This window comes from Phaenicophaeus curvirostris, chromosome 9 (genome assembly GCF_032191515.1).
Source record: "Phaenicophaeus curvirostris isolate KB17595 chromosome 9, BPBGC_Pcur_1.0, whole genome shotgun sequence".
Taxonomy (NCBI): domain Eukaryota; kingdom Metazoa; phylum Chordata; class Aves; order Cuculiformes; family Cuculidae; genus Phaenicophaeus; species Phaenicophaeus curvirostris.
This window is the reverse complement of record NC_091400.1, coordinates 19,769,454-19,794,910: the sequence shown is the minus strand read 5'-3', so window position 1 is coordinate 19,794,910 and position 25,457 is coordinate 19,769,454. Positions and strand designations below refer to the sequence as shown.

The 25,457-nt window shown below is 45.4% G+C and overlaps 2 protein-coding genes across 5 annotated transcripts in view; one reads left to right on the top strand and one right to left on the bottom strand.

Moving 5' to 3' along the window:
* Positions 1-9,620, bottom strand: part of SEC24C (SEC24 homolog C, COPII coat complex component) — a 30,738-nt gene extending 21,118 nt beyond the window's left edge. For 2 of the 4 annotated variants that reach the window (XM_069864181.1, XM_069864182.1), the window contains exons 1-3: positions 9,526-9,620; positions 5,106-5,308; positions 2,316-2,399 (exon numbers count right to left, since the gene is read on the bottom strand). In XM_069864181.1, the coding sequence (XP_069720282.1) occupies positions 2,316-2,399; positions 5,106-5,280 (259 nt within the window). In that variant the 5' untranslated portion in view covers positions 5,281-5,308; positions 9,526-9,620. The remainder of the gene's footprint in view (positions 1-2,315; positions 2,400-5,105; positions 5,309-9,525) is intronic. The other 2 variants (XM_069864183.1, XM_069864184.1) reach the window with 1 other exon arrangement.
* Positions 9,621-15,568: 5,948 nt separating this feature from the next.
* The window catches only part of SYNPO2L (synaptopodin 2 like), a 33,911-nt gene continuing 24,022 nt past the window's right edge, over positions 15,569-25,457 (top strand). Inside the window, exon 1 of the mRNA XM_069863181.1 lies at positions 15,569-15,894. Coding sequence (XP_069719282.1) covers positions 15,790-15,894 — 105 coding nt within the window. The 5' untranslated portion in view covers positions 15,569-15,789. The remainder of the gene's footprint in view (positions 15,895-25,457) is intronic.

Sequence of the window (25,457 nt, the reverse complement as noted above, 5' to 3'; positions counted from 1 at the left end):
ACAGCTTAGCAGTGGCCAAATATCCCATAAACAACCAACAATTACAAGGAGAAAAACTGAAAGTACCAATATTCTCAGACGGTGTCATTAGACGCTATCTCCACACAGACCAAGCAGAAAACATGTATTGTGGAGGGAGGATCTTCAAAAGACCATTTCATCTTTCGATGAAGAAAAAAACCTTACCTTGTCAGTAAGGCACTACATTCTTCCTCCCCCAAGTCCAATTATTTATATCCAGACCAAGGAGAGTATCCACACGGAACCTAATGTCTACTGCAGGTCAGTTTTCCTCACTTCACAGGTAAGCAGTCATGTGAGTAGATTCACTTTTCAAAAGTTACACCCAGCTGCTTTTACAGGAAAGGTAATAGGGGCCACCACAGACCCTGGCTTTCCTCCCAGCCTCTCAAGGGTGGTGGCTCCCACAAACTCTTTCTTATCTTTCAGACTGAGCTGAGTCAGTCACAGCCCAAACAGATTTGCCTCAGATACAAGTCCTCAGGCTTCCCACAGACTGCACAATGCTGGATGCGGCACCGGCAGGGCACCTGCAGTGTTGGCTTCCAAAACAGAGAATATGAACTTATACTTTAATAATATCACATTTTAAATGCTGATTAGAACCACCACACAACCATGCCTGCTGAGCAAAACGGACACATTTCATATATGGAGCATCCTTAAATACAGATGGCAATAGAGCAAACCACGCTGTGTCTATGACAGCGACTGGCATGACCTATTTACAAGGGAATCCAAAACCTTCTTGCGAAGAAACACTATGAAATAGGAGAAGACATTTCTCAGCTCTACAGTATAGTTTATACACCAAAGCATGAGGTTTCAACTTGTATATTTTTATCTTACCTGCTACATGCAATTCCTAGTGAGCTTGTAGATGTAAATTCCAGGCAGAAATGAACTAAACCCTCTAGGAATAACCAGCTGTTTCTTTGGGGCTCTCTCTTTAGTACTAAACCTTCTCCCGTTCTTCATTTTGAAACTTAGGATATTACTATTTCCAGAGCCATTATTTTATATATCTTCATCCCATTAAATCTTGTCTTTTCTAAATCACTGTTACAGTACCTTCCTCTTCCCATTCCTCTGACTAAGCACTTCCTGATCTCTGTTTGTATGTTGCGTGGTATTCCTATTTCTGGATGTCTTTTTGTGATACCTTTTCAGCAATGCCTTTTCAGTTAATGTGATACGCTTTCATCTACTTTGGAATCTCCTTCCTTTGATAGCACACATAAACTGTTTGGCATTGTTACATTTTGTTTTTGAAAGCGCACTTAATCCAATTCCTGGAAGGATCTTTCACCTCCTTTTTTTATGTTAAGTTAACCTCTTCCCCCCCATCAACCTTAACAGGCAGACAATTTTCAGAAAAAGCTTCTGAAACCTTCTTTTTCTAATTCTTGTCATAAATACCCTTCTGCAAAATTTACCACAGACTGCTCAGCCAGACACTGAAGAATAATCACTTGAATAGCTGTGAGTATCTAGGGTTTCATTATTTTAGCATTCGTTGCTCTTGAAGAATTCTTTCCCCTCCAACACCCCTGAGATGGTGAGGCAGATTACAACAAAACAGGAAATGGTGCTGTGATTCTACACGAAGCCCTCAGACTATATAGTCTTGGCCCACTTCTGACTCCCTGTTCTTTTAAAGAAATTAACGCCACCGGAAACACTTCTTCTGAAGTTGCAATAGTAGGAAAGAAGGAAAAATACAACACGATTTCTTGCAGTGTTTCGAACTCTTACATGCTGATAGCTCATTTTGCAAAAGTACTGTTTTATCCAAGCTACAGCTTCTGAAATAGTATTAATTCCTAACACATATTTGGTTTCTACACTACAGCCAAAGAAACTAAAAACTTCCCCCCCCGCCTTAAATCTAATTACAATTTACAAGTATCTCACCACTTCCAATAACAACCTTGGTTCTTGGGGAGGTTTTTTTATTTCTTCACGCAATGCTAGAACTTCAAATCTCATGTTTTAATTCTCTCAAGTGAGAGACTATATTCTTTTGATCTTTGGGCCGATTCACGTTTTGAAATCATTTTTCAGAAAACACTAGTCACGGGTTTTATCTGTGAATCTGTAGGCATAAGGGATTTTCACTAAAATTATTTCTTCATATTCTATTTATATTTCTGGAGCACGCCTACAAATAGATAGGGAATTGTCCCACCCATCTCTGCCAGAATAATCAGGTACCCACACCTTTGAGATAAATATCCATATTAAAAGGGAACTCAGCACAGCACAAACACTCCCACAGAAAGGACACCATTTACCTATGAAATTAGGTGCAAGAGAAGTGTCAGAGTTGAGAGATACAGGAGAGCCCTTCGAGGGGAACCCCAAGGAAGGAAAGTAACCTGGAAAGACAGAACACACCAGTAAATCAAGCCTCACAGGAAGCACCAAGAGACAGCGTTTGCAATGCTGAGGACAGTCTGCAGAAAATATCATACACAAAATCCACGTCACATTCACATTATTCCTTAAGCTGTACTCCCTTCTCACTGTGCTACCACACACAACGTATATTACCAATAGTTCACATATTGCCATTAACACAAGCATGAATAGAATCATAAAAACTGAGTCTACGTGAAACAATCCAGCAGTAGCCTAATAGTTATAGGTACTCAGATAACAGTGTGTGCACCTTCAGCTGCAAGATCTCACCAGAAGAAACACGACAACCTTACTGAAAGATGTGTACAAAACTGTCCTGGTTCTTTCAATGTTCTCACACCAAGCAGCATCTATTTTCAGCCAGCAGCACTGTCCCCTGCTTATGGTCCCAGGCAAGACTGGCATCACTGGCACAGCGTTCCCATGTTCCCAGTAGTTACAGCTAGAGCTTGTCACTTAAGTTGGGTGAAAAGTCTCCCTACCCAAGGACAGCATCTGCTCCCAAGTCTCCACTCAGCCCTCAATGCGATTTTATTGTCATTTTTAAAATAAATCCCTAAGACAGCTACTGTGAGATCAGACAATAACATCGGCAGTTTCCCTTTTACCTCTTGGTGTTACCTTGATGTTCATTAAATTCCTATCACTCCAGTGCCTCTGGAATTAATTCTTTCCCCTCTACGTTACACAGCTATGACAGGTCTTGCTACAGAGTACTGGGATAAATCAGCATGTTGGAGATGGGGGCAGAAAGGATAACTGTCACCATCTTCACTATCACCTCTCTGCTCTTTTTCATAACATGGTATTTATTTGCTGCTCTTTTCCACCTGGATGTCACATTCAGCAGCAGCGCAGTACACTTTTGTTGTCCAAATCGGACCGCCTTACTGCTCTCAGGGCCACTCCTACCTTGCAACCACAACCAACACAAAAAGAAACTGCATGTGTCACCTGCATGAGTTTAATGTGCATTACCAGGCTTTCTAGGCATATCCTCACTGAGCGGTTGTGAACCACATTTCTGTTGTTCTAAAATTAAAAGAGGCAAACCAGAAATAATTCAGAAGGAAAAAAAGTTAAGACCCTGAAAAAAATGCTTTTCAGACTTGTCAATAACTCTTGAAATATCTGATGCAAGATGCTCAGCAGTTTCTTCTCACTAACACCCTAAACATCTTTCACACTGCTAACAGCCAAAACTTGCTTTCTATAAATAGCTGTGTGGATGAAAGTCTTCCAACAGATTTGTAGTGAACCTTGTCCTTCTTGAATCTCCTCTCCTTCGCTGAAACAAAGTCTGCTTCCTGCCCACTCCTTCTGTGGAACAGGGAACACAGCAGCCAGAGAACTCCGTGGCTGAATTCTACTTCTCCCTTCCCAGGAAGCAGAATTTCTTTCCTCTGCCCAGTGCCGATTTTCATTACTTTTAAATTAATTTAAGCCCTCTGTGAAATTAGCTCAAAACTCTCAGATTAAAAGCACTATTGGAAGAGATTTATTGATGGTGGTGAGGAAGGGGATTAAGGAAAGAAAAGGAAGATGGAACAACTAAATAACCCATTCTTTTGCATGCTATACCCTTTTACTATTTCACCACTCTGGTAACTCCAGACAGAAAACCCTACAAGGCAACCACGCAGCTCCCAGACGGCAGAATCCCACTCTTGTTTCAGGACAGCTACAGGCACTGCGATTGTTTCATCCTTCTCACCCAGTTTGGTTTAAAATTCAAGAAGCTGGAAAAATCTCAAGATGTATTTGGAGGGAAGAATAACACAGAGACCATTAGAGTCATTAGCATATTACTCATTTCCTTGGAATACCAATGTAAAAAAACGTTTAGGAGTGAAAGCTTGTGCTTATCTCAGCTGAATTGAATTCATCTGCATGACTTGGAAAGGCAGAAACACTTCCACTCAATGCAACAGTATTGTACCCTCTACATTTCAGATATCCACGTCATGATTAATCTCCTAAATCAAATCAGGTAATCTGAAACAGATTCCTGAAGGTCTTCAATTATTAAATTAGCCTTTCTTTCGCAAGCAGGGTAAAAAGCTGAACTACCTTTCTTTTTTTTTTTTTAAACAAACCAATCCAACAAGTGATAGAATCCTGCAGACTCAGGGAAATTCTGGAATTCATTAGCTTGCCCACATTCACACACGCTTCCTATTAACTTTAAAGGCATTAGAGAAAAGAGCTCCACATACACTTTCTGCCCAGAGTTGTAGGTCTTAATCTCTCAGAAAGGAGTGCAGAACTTTCTAAGTAATGATGTGAGGGAATCTCAGTTATGAATCTGCTACAGTCCCCAACTGCTGCCCCTAAATGCCACCTTGCCAGGCAGACTGTCCCAGTTGGGGGCTTCCATACCAGAGCAGAAGGGACATACAGGGCAAAAAGCAGGCAGCGCTTCTCAACATGTTAACTTCATGAGCTACTCAAGGAAGAATAGGCCCCACTGCAATGGACAAACAGCAGAAAAAAAAAGAACTCTGAACATACCAGAAGAGCCTGATTTTTAACACTCTGTAAGCAACATAGAAAAGATAATTGCTACCCCAAAACAAGGACTAACGATAGCAAGTATACAGCAAAAATTCCATGCGGGCAATAATTCACGGGTTATCAATCATCAAGTTTTGTATGAGAAGTACCTTGTGGAGGGACTGGCTGTTGATATCCTGGCATCGGACCATTATAAGCTCCATACTGTGAGTGAGGAACCCCTGGCAACGGCTGTCCTCCGTAGGCAGGCTGCTGGTATCCCTGATATCCAGGCTGAGGTTGCCCATAAGGAGGCCCCGCGTGAGCTTGCTGGTTTACACTCATTGTATTCACATCCCCAAACTAATCTCACCTGCAAAAAGATAGAGGGAAAAAAAAAAATCAGCTTTTAGCAGTCATTAAACCAAACTGGCCAAATTCTCAACTGCTTTCATAGAAATGAGAGCTCCTGAGACACAAGACAAACTAAAACAGCAATCATTATTTATACCCGCACAGCAACTTCTTCAAGATAAATGCTTTACAAAAGCTAGTTAGAAAACAGTATTTTCAGAAACAATGTTTTCTAATCAATTCATTCATTGCTTCATCCCGGTTAGGATCCTGACCATCTGAGAAAATGCCACCATCATTTGCCATTCCACAGCAGATAATTAACAAGCTTCCAGCAACACCTTACAAACTACCTCCACCTCAGGAAATGTCAGACAGACCAACAGAAAACAGATCTCACGACAGGGATGAAAGATTCCTTAATGTAAAGCTTCAATAACACTGAACAAGTTCAGCCTTCACCTCTGCATTAGTCTACTTGATTATGCTTCCTTGTACAAGCAACTTGCACTTCACCACCCACAGAGGCTGCTTCTTGAAGTGCTGGATAGAATCTGGAACAGGACCAACATAGGGCTTAGGGCCTTTGTTTTTTTTTACTAATAGATGATTTAAAGTCCTTGTTATGTACAGTAATTTCAGAAAACCAAGATATTCAAAAAGCAGAATCTTCATCTTAGAAGGATGTTCAAAATGCAAAACCACCACAGGCACAGATGTCTCTAAAGGAGTTACACAAAAGGGAAAGACTTGAAACCAGAGTTCGATACAGGAGTGATGTTTCTTAGTGAAGTTATGCAAGAAATCTTGCTTAAAATAACAATTCCCAATTTCTAACTGTATACAGAGGTTGACTAACTTTTTATAAAGAGAAAAACAGAAATGGCACTGGGAGACCCCAGTTCTTACAGTACCACCGCGCTAAGCAGGCAGAGCCACCCCAGAGCCCTTGAGGTGTGGAGAGTCAAGGAGGGGACTTCATGGGCAGGAACACCCCTTGTGGTTGGTTTCTCAAGAATACTGTCCATCCCCTTTACTCCTCTGGACATTCCATATGTCACTGTGACCCTCTTCAGCTAGGACTGTCTACACTAATACTGTAAAGAAATGTGTGCTTACAGCAATTTATGTTTAATAAACTGCAGTTTATATAAAATTCAAAGTTAAGGTGAAGCTAATAATTAACTTTGCCCCCACGTTTTGCTCCAAATCATATGCTGAACTTGTATACAAGAGATTCAGAGCAAATCTTAATTTAGAGGAGTCCTACAGCTGGAACAGCCTCCAGCTGGCTGGGACAAGTCCCCACAAGTAGTGTGCAGGTTAACCCAGCAGTTAACACACCCTGAGCTGTTCTGCCTGTACAGTAGTTGCAGTTCGCCAAGCAGCACCGAGGGTAGTTTGCCATATCACCAAAAATACAGCATCAAAGAATTACTTCAACAACTGACAACTGCTGTATAGCACAAGTAGTAAAATAACTATAGCTTTAAGAACCATCCACACAAAGAAATTCCTTCAGATCCATATATTTAATAAAGGGGAAATGCATGTATCACAAGAGCAATTTAAATGATTTATAGAAGGAAGCCATCGTAATACACACACACTACATTTAACCTCCTACAGGCAGGGAACAGGACAAATGTCAATACCAAGAATGACAACAGTTACTGCGAAGTCAGATATTAAGCTTCAAATGAAAGGAAATAAATGAAGTTTTATCATTTTATTCTCCAAACTGTATAAAGGTAATGATGGAGCTTTTGTTTAAAAAGAGAACTTATCATAAAACATTTAAAGGTAATTTGCTCTTGAAAGTAACGCATAATGGCATATGCAACAGCTTACAACAGTGTGACAGAATTTGATCAGCCTGGTTTTAAACGTGATTACACATGAAAAACAACAGCAAGGGAGTCATTGCTAAAGATTCTGGCTTCCCATACCACCTTTGACTTCATTCTGTGGAACAGTCTAACCTGAACCACTGTGGGGCCAGAAACTCTGGACTTCAGGACCTCTCCCTTCCCAAGTTCCCCTGAAGGTTAACCTCTTCCTCCCCAGGTCCCCACACTGCAATCACAGACCTATCCCAGCCTCCTCCTGCTCAGCACAAACAACAAAGTAGGGGCAAAGGGAAGGGAGAATACAGCAAGATGACTGCTCCATCCACATATCTTGGAACAGCCAGGCAGGACTTATGCCAAAGAAAGAGGGCTGCTCTCTCATCTTCCTGACTCTGATTATTGCTTATTGGATTGTGTGTGTGAGGAACTTTGCTTCTGGTCACTGCTCCTACAAACAGGTCCTTCCCTCCAGGAAAAGGTGCCAGCAAAGCAGCAGCACCCTGCAGGACACCTCCTGAGCTGGCATCATTGAGACACTCTTCACAAGTTACACCTGTGGAAATCTTGAACAGATTTCTGGACAAGGAATTACTATGGGCCAGAAGGCGGCACAATCTTTCATGCTTTTGCTCTTTATTTTCTTAAAGCACAATAGGGCAAGAACTGACGCATGGCCCTTACAAGTCACCTCGGTCTTACTGTTATGAGTGTGCAATCAGTAAGTGACCTTACCTGGTGGTCTTCACTGTCCTCTTTTCAGCTGCCTCTCCCCTTTCTCACACGAATATCCGTATTCCCTGCTTGGGCAGGTGCTACTAGGTGGCTTGTAACTCCCTCCACAATAATACCAACACCAAGAGGCAATCTCACCAAACGCTTACAGAGGAAAAGAGTTTTGAGATAATTTCCTGTACTTTCAATGGAAAACCTCACTACACAAAGGAGATGTTTCTAACTCTGTGTCCCAACTAAGAGAAAGGTGAAGACATCTCCAACCTTCATCTAGTCCATGTGGCAACCAGCACAGGCTCATCTCCACCACAGCACAAACTGATGCCTGATCCATGCTGCCAGGGAGTTAGGGAAGGAGCTGGAAAGGAGGAGAAAGACTCAAAAACCAACTTAGTGTTGAAGCTGGGGACAAGGCTGCTTCTTTGTTTCAGTTGCTTAACTTGCTCTAAAGGTAAGGGGAGTAGCACGGTTGCTCATCACTGATGTGAAATACCACAAAGGGCAGGGCCAAGAGTATCTGCCTCTGAGAAGGTGGAGACAGCGGTCACTGAATGAGTTCACTTCCCTTCTCCCCAGTACCAATCACTTGTATCACACAGCATTCACTCTGTCTCCACTGAAAAAACATCTATGGAAACAGAAACCTGGACATTTGAAAAGGGAGAATTATCTTCCTGGGCTTATGACATGAAGGAAAAAGAAGTCACAGAAAGAATGAAATATGCTGACAGGGAGAAATAGAGAAAATAGGCCGTTCCACTTGATAAAAGCACTGAGTATATCCCCTTGCATGTAGTAATCCATTACCAAAACTGAGCCAAAGACAATATTAGAACTTACTGCTGAACATCACTACTCATCAGTCACACTACACAAAGCTCAAACAAGCAGGACCCGTGGTATTGGGAAAATACTGTGACAACAAGCAGTCAGTACTATAAACAACAAACTTTCCTTGCAAAGCACAAAGCAGTCACTCCAGGCCTTTTTCTGTTCCTCTCTATAAAGGGAATTCGACTATGGAAGTTTTGGTCAAACTATTGACACAGCTAAAATTCATACTGGAACTGTGTTATACCAGACAAACTGAACTGATCAACAGTGAACTGATGGGGGTAAAAACATGCAGTAACACTGGGTGGATCTTTAACTTTTACAATAGCTTCCCAGTTCCTTAGTATCCAAACAAAGCGCAGTAGAGCACAGTTCTTATGGACTCTTCTTTTGAAAAAAACTAGTGATTCACGTGAGCTTGTTTCAATCGGCCTATCTCCCACACCACTGAAAACTGCACATTCATCATTTTTATGGTCTGCATTCACTGTTAACACCCTTTTGAAACCAAAAAGCTTGATGATCTCATCAGTTCTCAATTGCTTTCTAACAGAGACACATACAGCAAAATTGTTTCCCTTCAGACAGGTGCCAGGGCCTTTTTCACTGGTCCCAGCAAAATAAAAGGTTGGTTTGTTTCAGCTTCTGGGGAGACTGATCCTTAAACAAAAACAAACGCCAACAGCAGGGCTTCCTATATTGCACTGAATCTGAAGGAAATACACCTACTCGATTTCTGAACACAGAAATCAAAGCTATTTCCAAAAGATGGGACAGAAGGGGACAACCAGCATCCTCAGAGACCAGTTCAGAACATTACCTACAGTGCTATTAATGCATCTGTTCTGCAGCTTCCTGGAGAAGCAGCAAAGTGATGCCATTCTTACACAGACCTGGACTCCAGAGCTAAGGATGCTCTTCTGGAAGGTAGAGAGATGTCCTTGCTTCTCTGTCACCAACAGGCTAAGTCTTCCACAAGCACCCACAGAACACTTGGTTCTCTTCAGATACGAGGAACTCCTGTTCTGTTTTCTACAGAAAATCCTGGAAGAGAAGCTCATATCCTGGAAGTCAGAGCCTGCCAACCGATCTGGAAGTGCTCAGGCCCTTACAACAGGGTGCCTCCCATCCATTTGTCCAAGGCAATTCAAATGACACTACTGGAACAGACCCTCCAGGTCAGTCGTGTTTTGGTGGTGCTGTCTTTGCCTTGGGCAAATTCTCAGCTTGTCACACCACAGGTAACATTCTCTTCATCTACACATTCTGAATCACAGCCAGGAAGATCCGTTTTAACTGTGCATGAGAGGTGCAAGACATACTGTTACAACTGAATATCAGCGATCCAGAAGCCACATTATCATTACTGAAGACACTTTCTGTGGGAAACCTTGGCTGGTCCGAGGAGTTAGAGTGTGTGAACTTAAACATTGGCTCTGAATAGATGCCCGTGTATCCTTGGAGAAGCTGGAAGGCCCCAAGAAGAGCCGAGTGAAGAAGATTAGGAAGCTGCCAGGCCACAGGTGGAATCACCCAATTATGAAGTTACAACTGAGAAGGAGTCATCCAATTATGAACTGTCGTTTTTTAGCTAAACCAATCGTGCATGAACACGCAGCTCGGGAAGGGGTATAAAAAGTCTTGTAAAATCAATAAAGATGGTCCTTTTGCCCATAACATCTACGTGTCGTGGATTGCCCTGACCACGACAACTTTCAGGAGAAGTAAGGATGGGTTAGCTGCTAGAACCTCTTGACACAACAGCTACTGGAGCAGATTTCTGTAGCCTAGTCTTTCCTGGGTTGTTTTGAAGAGGCCTTTCAGGCTTCAGAACAGAAAAATCACGGTTCGCATCTCAGATGCGATCACTTCTGTGTTCTTCTAAAGAAGAGTCACATCACACCCCGCTTTGTTCATTGGGCAAGGTCCAATGAAACATACAAGTGGCAGGTGAGTGAAGGTGGTTAAAAACGGCACACAAAAAGAGCTTAAGTCTTGGCCTAACCTTAAACCTACTACTGTTTCCAACCTCTGCCACCACCAGATTTTTACTTAAGTCACTAAAGACTACAAAATGTGATTGAAGTCTCCTAGTGGAACTGATTTACACCTCTGTCTCTGTAAGAAAGCTCTAAAAAAAAGGATTCCAAAGCTGCTCATTTATGGGTATTGCTTCTGAAGAGCAACTCTGTGGAGGCAAAAGTCATGGAAAACATGATGTCAACATAACAATAGTGAGAGATTTCTCTCCTCCTTAGCTGCCTCCACGTGTATGTTAAGACACGTGAAGCCAGCTGACTCATTTCTGTGAGCTTTGCACAAGTACAACTGGGTAGGAAAAGTTACAAGAGTAGTCTAACGTCTAGGCAAAAGGCCAGGAGGAAGAATGGATGAACAGGAATACAAATAATAAGACTAAAAATAAGTTATAATGCTAGACAAGTTTTCTTCACGTACATTGTAACACTGATCATTTTTCATCCAAAGTTTCTGTGCTCTGACTTCCTCTAAGCATATGTGTTAAGCAATTCCCATCAACTGCAAGCAACAAAAAAGGTCAGAATTAGCTTTCCCTAAGGCATATTGCCTGGTTTATGTTGTCTGTTAGTGCTTCCAACGTTAACAGTGAATCTTGCTGAACATACAAGAAAAAAACTCTATCTCCACAATTCAACACTAATAAAGCTTTCCAAATCTGAAGAACAGAAAAACCCACCTTCTCTCTCCAGTGGAGACCTTGTTGCTGATCGCTTTTAGTCACTCTTTGTACCTTGACCTTTCCTAGCCAACCATCAATTCTCTCTCGGATTTTTGACCCTCCTGATAATGAGTGTTACAGGAAGAAACTGTAGTCCTTACCATAGCAGGAGAAAACACTCAGAGGTACAAGCTTTGAACGACTCATTAAGGAAATAATCCTTTAGACATCTGTTCACAGCCATAACCCAGCTTTCAGCCATGAAGTTAGAACCCAGAGCACAAGCCCCAGCACAATAAGAAGAAATATTCCTTATATCAATGTCAACTTCACAGTCAGTCTACTGCAATTAGGAATCCTGAGTGGCACAGCTGCAAGCAGAAAAAGGTAGTTTCAAAAGCAAAGGCCTTTTCCACACAAGAATGGATAGAAATGCTTACACTTCCACAGACAGTGTCTATAAGTGATGCAAGCCAAGCCTCCTCTGAAAGGAACTGCTCTGGAGCTTTAGGCCACACATATTTCTACCCATCTACCCATCCATCCCAGAATCAAAACACTTACTCTATGAAAACAGAGGAAAGAAATCAAACAATGATAACTGCAAGGTTCCCTAAACCTGTTCAGGACAACACATCAATAAACAGGAAAAACTCCAGGACAATAATCAGCTACGAGTCACCTCCCATTCTAGTAGTGTGATTCTACAATGCTAGTAAACAACAGCAAGACAACATTGTGTGTCAGGTGGCGACTTCTCTCCCTCTAACAACCCCTGCCCCAAGTATTTGGTAAAGTTGGTGAAGGAACCCCGTGACATAGGACTCAGAAATGTTTCTGTGGAACTATCACATTAACACCTAAACCCCCACACTGAGCACCAAACCGAACCCCTGTGCAATTACCACAACTGTACAGGTGTTAACTGAGAAGCTTGACATGAGCCAGCAATGTGCACTTGCGGCCCAGAAGGCCAACTGTATCCTGGGCCGCATCAAAAGAAGTGTGGCCAGCAGGTCAAGGGAGGTGATTCTGGCCCTCTGCTCTACTCTTGTGAGGCCTCATCTGGAGTACTGGGTCCAGTTCTGAAATCTTCAACATAAGAAGGATATGGAACTGTTGGAACAGGTCCAGAGGAGGCTACAAAGATGATCTGAGGGCTAGAGCACCTCCCATATGAGAACAGGCTGAGAGAGTTGGGGTTGTTCAGCCTGGAGAAGAGAAGGCTCTGGGGAGATCTTATAGTGACCTTCCAGTACCTGAGGGGGGCCTACAGAAAAGCTGGAGAGGGACTATTCGTAAAGTCTTTGGTGATAGGATGAGGGGGAGCAGGTATAAACTGGAAAGGAGTAGATTTAGGTTTGATGTAAGGAGGAATCTCTTCAGCATGAGAGTGGGGAGGCACTGGAACAGGTTGCCAAGGGAAATTATGGATGGGGCCTTGGGCAGCCTGATCTTGTAGAACGTCCCTCCCCATAGCAGGGGGGTTGGAACCACATGATCTTTAAGGTCCCTTCCAACCCTAACTATTCTACGATTCTAACTTTGGTGGGTAACTCCTGATGTGGCGAGCACCTCGCCTATGTCTCAGCAACCACTGCCTTCAGCCAGGAAGCCTGAACAGAGCTTCAGCCATGGCAAAGCGGCCCTGCCTGGACGGCAAAGCCTCTCAGAGAAAGATTTCAGAGTTCCAGCACCACAAATATACAGGAAAATACACAATTACATCCCATGAATAAAGAGAAACGAAAGCAACCTTCATTCTACTCCAGAGAACAGTGCTCGGGAGGCGAGAAAGCGAACTCCACAGACACACACCGAACCGGTTTAAAGCACCCCCTCCTCGAAAGCCGCAGCCCGCTCCGCACGACCCCCTTTCCAAGGCCACACTTGTATCCTGCTCACGTCGTCTCCACTCCCTCCCTCCCCAAACGGGCAGACAAGCGCTGGGATTCCCCGCCGCGCTCGGTCACCGAGTGTCCGCACGGGACAAGCCTCGGGCGGGCGGAACCCCGGACCGGGGGCAGGATCGGCGGATTCCGGGTGCTCGGGACGGCGCAGAGGAGGTTCCGCCATCCGGGCGGAAAGAGCCGCGCGGCCTTCCGGAGGGAGCGGCGGCCGGGCCCTCAGCCTCGGGACGCCAAGGCTCCCGCAGGGCAGCCGCTGCCGCCGGGCCGGGCCTCCTCGACGCGCTCCCGGAAGGAGCCGGGCCCTGCGAGAGCCGAGCGCGGCGGGGCCCGCGGTTCCCGGCGACGCCTCAGTCCCGCTCCCGGCGGCCCCGCTCCCGGCCCCGCGCTCACCTCGCCGCCCGGCGCCGCCGCCCCCGGAAGCGCCGCCGCCGCCTGCCACGTCCGCGCCGCGCGCCGGGACCCGGATGTGGCGCACGCGCCGCGCGCCCCGCCCGTGACGTCACCGCGGGGGCGGGGGGACCCGGCCCGGAGCGCGCGGGGAGGGGGCCGGAGGCGCGGCCAGTCCCGGCCCCGGCACGGGCAGGGCCGCCGGCACCGTCAGACGCGGCCTGGAGCACCCGCGGGGAGGGGGCAGCCTGGGCCGGGGCCGCACCACCCTCACAGGAAAACGTTTCTTCCTGAGACCCCATCTCAGTCTCCCCTCTTTCAGCTGAAAAACGTTCCCCCTCGTCCTGTCCCTGCCCTCCCTCATCAGGAGCCCCTCCCCAGCTTTCCTGCAGCCCTTCCAGTACTGGAAGCTGCTCTAGGGTCTCCCTGGAGCCTTCTCCAGGCTGAACAACCACAACTCTCTCAGCCTGCCCTCATCTCCAGCCCTTGGATCGTCTCCGTAGGCTCCTCTGGCCCCATTCCAACAGTTCCATGTCCTTAGACTGGGGACTCCAGAACTGGACAGGACTGCAGGTGGGGTCTCACCAGAGCAGAGCAGAGGGGCAGCATCCCCCCCTCGCCCTGCTGGTCCCACAGGTTGCAGCCCAGGACACAGGTGGCTTTCTGAGCTGCCAGCGTATGTCACTGGCTCACATGGAGCTTCTCATCCACCAGCACCTCCAGACCTTTCTCCTCTAGCTGCTCTCCATCATGTCGTCCCCAAGCCCGTATCAATCAAGCCTGCCCCGACCCAGGTGCAGGACCTTGCACTTGGCCTTGTTGAACCCCATGAAGAATCCGTTTCTCCGGCTGCCCCAGACCCACAGGAGCGGCTCGGCCAGGGCTACCCTGCAGTGCCAGGGCCAGCCCCACACCGACTGCAGCGGGGATGCAGGGGTCTCCAGGTGAGGAGTGTGACACTGCGGCCTTGGGGGCATCAGTGCCGCCACAGTGCTGCGCCCTCCCAGTGTCCCAGTGCAGGGGTTTCACAGAGGCACTTGTCAGGCACTGAGAGCTGAGCACATGCAAAATCAGGAACAGATAGTTTTATCCTCAGGATCTGAACAGAAGATCACATTTTAAGCCCTGTAGCAAAAGGGAGAACATGGATTTGTTTCTCCTATAACTCCCAGAGATCATGGTGTCTTGGGATAGCCAGCACATCTTGTCTGCCATGCTTCTCAAGAGAAGACAGCGAAGGGCCCAGGTACAAAGCTGTTCTCTTGGCATTGAGGAGTCTGCGTGCAATGTCCTGCAGAGAACTGTTTGACTCCCATCTGTGTCACTAATCCTGGCTATTCTGGTCCCAGCGTCTAACGTTAGGACTGGCTGTAGTGGATGTTGGGGAGCTGCAAGCTGCAGAGGCAGCACATTACATCTAATGTCTGACTGATTTAGGGGGTAGGCAGACAGTCCTGCTGTGTGGTAACACTCACTGCACAGAGGAGACACAGGTGGAAAGCACATCGCTTGCAAGCTGCTTTTGTTCTGTTTCTGAGGGTGAGATGCAATCACCTGATTCTGTACAAGTTTGTGCCCATGTCATGTCCTTGCCTGAAACACATACTAATGAGTCCTGAGTGCTGGGTGGCTCTAGGATTTGCATTTGGAATGTGAAGTGGAAATAAATTTTTTACTGAAATGCTTCCAACTTTCAGAGAGTCAGACAAAGCTCTGGAGAGACAGGAGGTGCGCTATTTTTGGCTGCGCTCCGGTGAGAGATCCCTGGTGTCTGGGGGGGGCACAGAGGGTGAGATTGACATGACACGTGTGTAGGACAACTCTGGCCCCTTACCAAGAGCAGAATCCAATGTCTAATCATAGGCAGAGCAGCAGCTGAGAGTCCAGAAGAGCAGGGAAGGCTGGGCTTGACAGTCTCAGCTCTCCTCCTGTGTGTGTGTGAACTTGGAGGAGAAACTGAGCAAAGGGCCTTCTAGGGGACTGGAGAGTCACAGTGAGAATTGTGAAGATGGGAGTAGAAGATACCGTCTGTTAAGAACTGGAGCTTGCTTTGAAGTTGGGAAGACAAAATATCCAGAGCACAGAAGTAATGGGAGCTGAAGAAGAAATGCTCATCACTCTGTCTGGAGGTGCCCCATGGGGCTTCAGGCTGCAAGGGGGGGCAGAGCAGAAAAGACCCCTCCAAGTGTCAAAGGTAGGACCTTGAAGCGTGAACTGTGAGGGCAGAGTGGTTCTACTGAATTTGGGTATCTCTGCTGAGTCGGTCGTCTTTCACTACAGTTGAGGAATGTGGGAACTCCGTACTGTGGCAGCAGATCTTGGGTGGAATGGTCGAGCACGGTGTGGGCATGGGATCATACAGGTCCTGAAACAGATGCTCTTGAAGTAGAGACAAGTGTCAGGTGAGGAGCTGCTTCAGCAGAGGTCTGTACAGCTCAAACACTTCATAATCTGTACAGCTCTCCCCAGTTGTCAGCAGAGACAAAACCATAGCGACGGTGCAAGAAAAAGGGCTCCAATATGGAAGCTTCAGTACTTGTGTAAGACATTGAACTAAAGAAAAAATCATTTAAATCAAAGCAACAGGAGCCATATTTGTAATTCGGTTCAACTGTCCCCAACAATTCATTACTATGTTCCAGCTTTCAGAACAGACGTATGCTTCTTAGGGTCTTTTCCATCAGTGACACTGTCTCAATACTGTCTAAAGTGAATAGTTTTGATGCTCTAAGCAGCAAATATTGGTTACATTTCAAGAGTTAAAGAACAGCAGTTGTTTAGATGGGAGATGAAATAATAAAAAGGAAATAAACTTGAACCTTGAGTTGCACTACTTTTGATAAACAGCTGTTCCTGTTCTCCTTTCATATAAACTACTGAGTAGCTTAAAATTAGGCGAAAAAAACCCCTTCTTTCTTTATTAAGCTGATAACAGCTGCATTAGCCTTGATACAATGAGATCTTGGGATGTCTCTCTGGAAGGCACCCAGCAGCAGAAGTGAACACATGCTATGCCCAGCTCCTTCTGTTACCTTAAGCAGATCATGCCTCTGACAGAGAGTTTAAAAATGCTATGTTCTGTGTCATTTGGCTCATCCCAGGCTAAGGAGGGGTTGCCTGTAGCCTCTGCCAAATGTTTTGGAATTCCATGGCTTGGCTATGAAGTGGGTGTTTGTTACATAGAGAAAGATGATTTTTTTCCAGGAAAACAACGTATGTGCATGCTCATAGAGCATCAGGTACTGAAGAGAAAGAATCAATATTCTTGAAACAGGAATCTGGCATCAGTGATTTTGAAAATGGGATTTTCAATGGCCACATAAACTCTGTAGGGTCTAGGTTATTTTGACACTGCTTTTTTCCCCCAATAGACAAGAATCAGGGACTGAAGAGGGAGGGGATACTGAGTGTCTGATCAAGATTTGTCAGGACTGAACAACAGCGAGAACTAGCCATTACCCAGCCTAAGTTGCACCCTAAGGTGAATGGAATATTGCTGAAGGATTAGTGGCACTTCCAGATAGGTATTAACTAGAAGTAGCTTTCATCCAGAGCTGGGTGTCAGACTTTAAATCTAGCAATGCAAACATATATATATTTTACAATACTTGGATGTTGCATATAATATAAGTGAGGCTCAAAGCCATTTGAGGCTCGAAGTATGCATCATTCTTCAAGCAGGAATTTGCTATCATAATTATAATTTTGGGCTATTATTGTCCAAACTTTAATAGTATCCAGGTGACCATGCATACCTGCTGTCTTATGGGCAACATCCTCCAAAGAAAGGATTTACGGATCCATCCCAGGAACCCAGCAAATTCATACTTGAATGTAAACTGCTTAGAAGAGAATAAACCCCCAGGAGTCATGGAGTAACCAAACTGTCCTCCTCTCGCTATGCAGCATAGAAGTTTGAATCTCAGTTTTAGTTCTCTGAATTGAAAGACGAACTCTTCATTCTTCTGCAGTTAGGCTTCTGCTGTTGACACCCACAGGATGAAGTCTGGGCAAAAATGCTGCCTGCACAGCATCTTCCAACCTCTAACATTATTAGCACTGTCCGTTTGGGTATTTTAGGAGCCAAAGAGGGGAATAGTCCCATTGCTAAAGCTGCCTGACCAGGGACTGTGGCTGCAGAATACAGCACAGAGAAACAGGGCAGCATTGTCTGTTTCTCTGTTGGTTTGTTAGAGCTGAGACTCATGCGGATGAGCAGCTGACTCTGTTCAGCCTCCATCCAGGAGGTCTGTGCCATTGGGCAGCACTAGGAGATGGCCAGAGGGAGGTGGCATTGAGATGGAGCCTGCCTGGCAAAGGTGAGCTCAGATAACAACACGATGTTCTTTGGTGTAGTGAAGAATGTATTGGGGGGTGGGGAGGAAGGGTTAGTAAGCTGATTGCTGTCAAAGAAAAGACTTGCTGGGAGAAAGAGAACTGTTCATATGAGACCATGAAAGCTTTGGCATAGCAGAACAGCAATTCTAGCACTTTGGTCCTTACAGCAAAACTTATTTGGACAGAACGAGGAAGGACAGAACAGGAACATGGATGAAACTGGAGAAAATGTGATAGGAATTACAGGCATGAATTTTCAATAGGTGCCAGGAGATACCCGAGAGAATGCATTTAGTGTCTCAGGGGAATGCAGTGCTGTCATTTTATGCCAGTTCAACTTCTAGGCTAGAAAAGTTGTAGTAGTAACCCTAAGGAAAGATCCCTCCCCTTGGATGCTGAGTCAAATTGTTCCTATATACCTTTCTGGATGAAAAAGACTAATAACAAGCTAATTTGTGCCTAGTAAGTGGGGAAGAATCAAGTATAATAAATATATTATCTAGAAATGATGTACATTGTAGTTATGTAGAGATGCTGGAATTGCTGGACTGGACTAGGTTAATGGTCACTCCATCTCCTGCTTTCTGTTCCCTTTGTGTTTCCTGCCAGTGTTTCAGAGGAACCTGTAAACTTGACCAATGCATCTTATTTGCTGGCAACGCAATGCAGAGGGAAATTTTTTTCATCCCGGTTCATTATCAGCATGCCCTGTGAAGTCCATAAGAATTGATAGTCCTCGTGTTTTACCCTGCACATAAGCAGATATTTGTGAACACCAAATGCTTTACTTGTCTGACTGAATCCTGTGTGGTTTATTAATGAAGATTTGGAAACATCAAGCAGCCAGGCATTCCAGAGACTGAATATCGCACAAAGTAGGATTTCCTCTTTGAGTCGTTCTCGTTCTACTAAAAAGCTCAGCACAAATTGTCTTCTTACATGATCAAATTATACAGTCACAGGTCTTCCTGCCTTCCTCCTTTCTAAAGTTTACATCATAATCTTCTTTTTATTGTTTCTTTATGTGGAGATTATGATAAAATCAATCACTAATTCCTGTTCTTGGGGTTTTTTTTATTTTTCCTGATAGTTCTTCAGGTCTGCTGTATGCTTTCTTTTTTTTTTTTTCCTTCCCTTTTTGATGGTATTTAATGACATTAGAATATTTTCAGCATTGTTCTCTGTCCTCCTCAAACACACTGGTGTGTCACAGGCTGTTCACAATGATGGCTTAAGTTACTCTCTTTTTTCAAGTGGCAGCTAATTCAGAACATACAGTGAGCATATGTGTTTTAAACCATCCCTTCTAGTGGAAAGTATCCAACTGGCTGCAACTAAATAAAGCAAATGAATGTGTTGGAAATGGGGTGTGAACCCATTTTTCTATAGGCTGAAAAGATGCATAGCTGTAGTTTAAACCATTTGACCAAGCAAAGGTCAACTCTAAACCTCAGTCCAGGCAACACAACACAGTAGAAAAGCAACTGGATCTTCACACGCTGGATCCAGCTGCCACAGAGCTTCTGTGCCATCCGAGTCCTGTGGGTTATGGGTTTGGGGCCTACAGCAAGATGGTGGAATTCTATACCATGTGGACAGTCTCTCGGATCATACGTAACTAGCTTTGAGTTTTAGTAACCTCATGGAGCTGAACCAGCTCTGCCTGCCTCAGGATCAGGGAAACACACATTGGTTCTTCAGTAGTGCTCAGTGGGTATTGAGGAAAAAATCACGTTTAAGTAACATAAGTGAGACTGAAATACTAGTACTAATGCCAACTGATTGGTTCCAGGTCTGTAACTGCAAATGTCTATTCCTTTCATCTTATACTTGCCTACAAGAGTACATACTGACTATTTTGTTCCACCCAAACAATCATTTGCAGTGTCTGGGGGCTAAAAATATTGTGTGTGTATGAAGGATACTGTACTGATGAATATACACAGAGGATACCATAACAACTGAGTCCCACAAAAACAGGTACTGTAAGAGTGGAGTGTGAGACAAAAGAAGAAACAAAAGAAAATTTATTAGTGTCTGGGGAGCCCTCAGTGAGAAAGAATAGATGATTTTTAAATGAGGGTTTTATTGAAATATCAACTCAGTAAAGAGTAAGCTGAGAAAACCTACATTGATATGCTTAGCAGGCAGAAACACAGCAGGATCAAACATCAACAGAGAACATGAATAATTCTGCAGAAATTAGAAAGGATTGGAATATGGAGAACTAGAGAAACAAATAGAGGAGAAAATAAAGAGTAAAAAGCCTAGAAAGGAAGGGGAAATCTCCATTTTGTTCTTAGATACAGCAACATCCTTTTAAGTGAGATCAGCCAAACTACTGTGCATTCATATTGGGCTCATTGTGATTCCTAATTAATCTTTTAAGCCTTACTCAGCAAAGCAGATAAAGTATAGTGGGATTTTATACTATCCTTACCAAAATAAAACTGATTTGTATAGCTTGGTAGCTCTGGTGCACAGGGCACCACAACACAACTAATCTTTGGCCAGAAACAGTCATCAGGAAATAAAGAAAAAAAGCATAAAAGCAAGAAACAGAAAGGATCTGCAGATGGACAGATTTTTATTTTAGAAAGGCTGAGGGAAAAGTGTATGGTCCTGACATGTGCAGCATTCCGTGCAAGGAGAAGCTATGAATGATGAGAAGGCTCCCCCATTCTGAAAAGGGAGTAAGAAAGAATACCATCAGGTTGCTGGGTTCCTGGACGAGTTATTTGCAGCAGGGATATGTGCATCAAATGCATTTGAAACTATACAAAATGTAAAACAGCTCCTCTGAGAAAAGTCATGAGACAGGACATAAGGATGAAGCCCATCATCAACCAAAGCGGAAACATAACATGGAACTATAGCAGGGAAATAATTTTTATGAAGATGAACAGGGCAGCTTTAAGACTGTGCAAGTGCACGCAGAGCTGCTGTTAGGGATATTGCTGCAAAACACAATTTATTCCATGAGAGGAAAAAACAGATGTTTACTATACAAAGCAAGGAAGACACTTGTACCTCTAGCATAGTCCAGTTTCCAGTGGAAACTGGAGGTTTTCCAGCTGCTACACATAGTAGAGGAGAAAGACCTGAGCGTATTAGTGCATCACATGAGTGTAGTGAACCAGCAAAATGATGCATTTCTGAAACAAAGGCAAACATGAAAAATATAGCCTCCAGTAGTGATATCGAACTGAGATAGAATCATAGAATCACCAGGTTGGAAAAGACCTCTTGGATCATTTAGTCCAACCATTCCTATCTGCCCCTAAACAATGTCCCTAAGCACCTCGTCTACCTGTCTTCTAAATACCTCCAGGGATGGTGACTCAACCACCTCCCTGGGCAGCTTGTTCCAGTGCCCAAATGCACTGATGTTGCTGTGTAATGCGCAAGTGGGAAGTCACTTGAAATACCATCACACCTGTGGAGCCAGCCACTTCCAAGAAAAATGAATTTAACATAGAGCAGCTACAGAAAAGGGGAGGAGGAGAAAAGGCTCTTTCACCCAGCAAAAGGCTGAAAGATAGATTACTGTCCAGAAATAGATGTTGGGCAAGTACCAGCAGCACTGCTCTAATATAGGACAGCATGTCACCAATCAAACGTGCTCAAAACAACTAACCAGGGAGGTCAGCAATGATCTAGAAAAAGAACAGAAAACCTTTTGCTATCAGTTTAAGGGCTGAAGGAAACACTATGGCATCTGACTCAACAGGGGACTGGCCCTGGTATCTCCAGATGCTCCTCTCAGTTCCCTGTTCTGTACAAATACTCTGCAGCAAGGGATTGCATTGTTTGGGGAAGCAGTGACACAGGGTTGTATAGCTTCTAAACCAAGAATTGTTTTGTAGTTTAAGAGCAGTCCAGTATAATCTCCTTTTTGTCTCTTTCTCACATATCCCCACTTTCTCCTGCGTGTTTCTCTTCTGATAGTTCACTGTCTGACTGTCTCCTTTGCCAGATGCCCTTGCTGCCCATGTGCCGTGCCACTGGTCACTGTGACCCATGGCCTGGCTGCTCTGTCCTGCTCACTTTTGCTTGTGTGACATTGTTCCCACTGGAGGTGCCAGCTCTAACCCAAATAGGTCTGATGGCTTCCAGATCAGCAAGCACTTTCCCTTCCTCTCCTGCTTTCAGCAGGCAGGCTGTTCTTCATCTGTTTCCACAGATGTTTACTGTCACACCTAAAAAGCACTGCTTGGCAGCCCAGACCACAGCACTTGCTGGTGCTGGTTTTGGAGAGCCGAATATGACTGCCAGTGCTGTGGAAGGGGAGCCTCAAGCAGCTTTGGGAGGGCTCCTGGACATGTTTTATGGCCTGTCGGCACCTAGGCAGGTGCCACCCTTGGCTGCCAGCAAAGGAGTGCGGGCTGTGCAGCCGGTGGAACTTTCCAGGGAGCAGCTGGGCCCAGCAGTCACCACATGCCAGGAGAACATGGGGGGCTTTGGGGCTGCTGTCTGGCTGAGAAGCTACAAGCTCTGCACAGTGCTGGGACAGTAGTGTGCAAGGTGCAGGGCTTGGAAGGGGAGTTCTGCCCTTCCTTCCTGGCAGAGATGGGGGATAGGACCTCTGGAACAATGGTAAGAAGGTGGCCTAAGCTGAAAACCATATTATCACAGCCGCAAATCACCATTGCTGATTGTTATCAGCTAATGATCTGGTTCACAATTCCTTGTGCATCACCAGGGCTTGGAGCTACTTGCAAGGGAATTGGCCTCACACAGGAGCTCCCTCCCGAAACAAGTATGGAGACCAGACTGTGGATGGACTGGATCAGTGGTTGTGCCATTCCCTCTAATAGAATCTTGATTTATACTCTGTGTTTACTCTCCGGTAATCTTTAACCATTTGTTAAACTATTCCTTTCTCACACCCCAGCCACTTCACTCTGTGTTTATTCTTTTTTTTTTTGCTTCCTACCTTCCCTCCAGAGGACACAAAGCAATCATGCCTGTGACAAAGTGTGATGTCGGCTCCTGGTCTGTCACACATCACTGTCCGGAATGGTTTCTCCTCTGCTGTGTGACCACAGCTGTGCTGCCTCATGCTTTTTCGCTTCCACAAGTTGTCTAAGGCTTCCGTTTGAAAGACACTGCTAGGAAAGCTTTCCCTCTCCTCCTTGCAGAGGAGAAGAGTCTGGGCAGCTTTGTCTTTCCGTCCTATTTTCCCATTAGCCAGCAGGCATCCTGGAAGAATCTCTTGGCAGATGGCTGTTGGCAGTTTTGGTGAAACCACACAAGTTACATCTATTCCTGGTGTATTCAGTGTACATAAACACTGTTAAGGCATATTACACTTGATTGCTGCTGTTAACAATAGGTAGCAGCTGGAAAGAGTCCTCTGTTCTGAGTGGGGTTTTATTTGGTGCTTGCATACCCTCACCACCCATTAGAGCACAGTACCAACATGTACTGCTGATCTGGAGGACTGAAGCCATGTCTCTGGATGATTCTGCCTTATGTTCAAGGCTCTCTCACTTCTGTCCCAGCTCAATGCCTGTCCCTGTAACTGCCTTGGGGACACGAGGGAAGATGGCATGAACCTATTACAGCTTATTCCTGAAAGGCACCGCAAGCCACTTCTGCTTGCACACAGCATATTTCCGTTCTTATGAAGAAGTGGTGCTGGCCAGCATGGAGTGTGGCTGCAAAGTTTCAAGATGTGTTCCCTGGGCCGTACTCAGGCAAGATGCGAAACCACTGAGTTACTATCAGGATTACTCTATTCTTAGCATCTCAGCCTGTGTTCAGCCCCTACATACCACTATCTAAATATATCTCCTACTGAAGGACAGATGCTGCCAAGTTGCATCTGACCCCCTCCTCTTTTGCATTCTGTTCCCTAAAGCCAGGCTGAATTCCCCTGAGACATGTCCGATAACCAGCGTGTCCTTTTGTCTCCCAGGGCTGTGCAAGGAAATTTCTGTTAAAGCGTGACCCTAGCCCTGGCTTTCCTGGCCTCTGCTAGCACTCACCTTCCCTTCAGCATCTTTTCTTCTTCCTTTCCTCCTCATTTGTTGCCTTCACCCTTTTCCTTCTTCCCTTCAGCTGCTTCTATCCTTTCTCTCCTATCAGACTCAATATGACCAATGAGAGGACAAGGACAAAGTAATCAAAAAAACCATGCACAGGTATCTAGGAGCTGAAACCCTCAAACCTCTCTGACAAAAGCTCATTTGTGACAGCAGAAGTCCTGCTGAGAGGGCAGCGAGATGGACAATCTTCTCAGTAAATGTATTTCATTGCTTTATAGTCCCATTTTCCACATGGATTTGCATTTCCAGTAACACAGATCCGTAAGGTCCTGAAACTGGGATTCCCTAAACCCAGCCAAAATCTAAACAGGACATTCCTCTGTGTGAGCCAAGGTGTGCCATGGGGAGCGTGTCCACCAAGACACAGACTGTAATTGTAAAAGGCAGTGTGCTACGAGAGGCGCAGAGTATTTGTGGGGCTCCCCTCAAAAGGAGAGGTCAGCCCCGCAGGGTGGGCTGGGAGGTCGGGCAGCACAATCCCCCAGGGCCAAGCCTGGGGCAGCCCCTGGCCACTGGTCAGGGTCCCTCCATGCGGCCTCTCACGCACAGGAATGCTCTCCAGGGATCTGCTACGGGAAGCAGGGAGGGTATTGCTTTGAAATGCTGCTTTTCCCATCTTTTCCCATCTCTTCAGAACAGCTGCTGGGTGACCCCTAACAACCCGTCTGCAGCCCCGAGCAGGAGCTCCCAGTTGGTGACTCTCCATGTGGCTCGATGGGTGGCCAGGACAGGGCATCTTCTGGACATGAGGAGCAAGCGGTGTTTTGAGGAATCAAACTCTATATAAGTTTGCCTCTTTACTCTATAAGTGAGCCTGAGGGCAGCCTGACCTTCAGGGTGGACAGCCTGGGGCCTCAAGGGCTCAGTGCTGCCTGGGCTGCGAGCGAGACCTGCAGGCTGTGGGCTGTCATTGAAGGTCCCCGCAGCACCGCGCTGGCAGTCATACAAAAACCGGCAGGCTTGTGCCATCTCTGTCCAGAGGCTCTCCAGCCTCCTCACACCGCACCCTGCTGACATGGTTGTGCAATAAGTCCTTGCATTCCCACGGAGGTGCTTCCTTCCTTCTCTCCCTGCACGATCCTCTGCTGCCTTTAACCCCTTCGCTTTCCTGCCTCACAAATGCAGTAGGGCAGCAGTTTGTCATTAAAATGAAGCTGTGAATAGTTTACTTTCTTCTGCTTATGAAGCAGATTCCTAAGTTTTCAAGAAGGAATTTATAGAACTGCGGGAGACTGACAGCCAGGAACATTTATGTGCTATTTTCAGAGTCCGTAAGTCTCTTCCTGCGCTGCAAGAGACCTGGTCCCGTTTTCCCAAGGAGGAATGGAGACAGGGAGAAGTCCTTTGCTGGATTGTAGAGCTAGTTTGC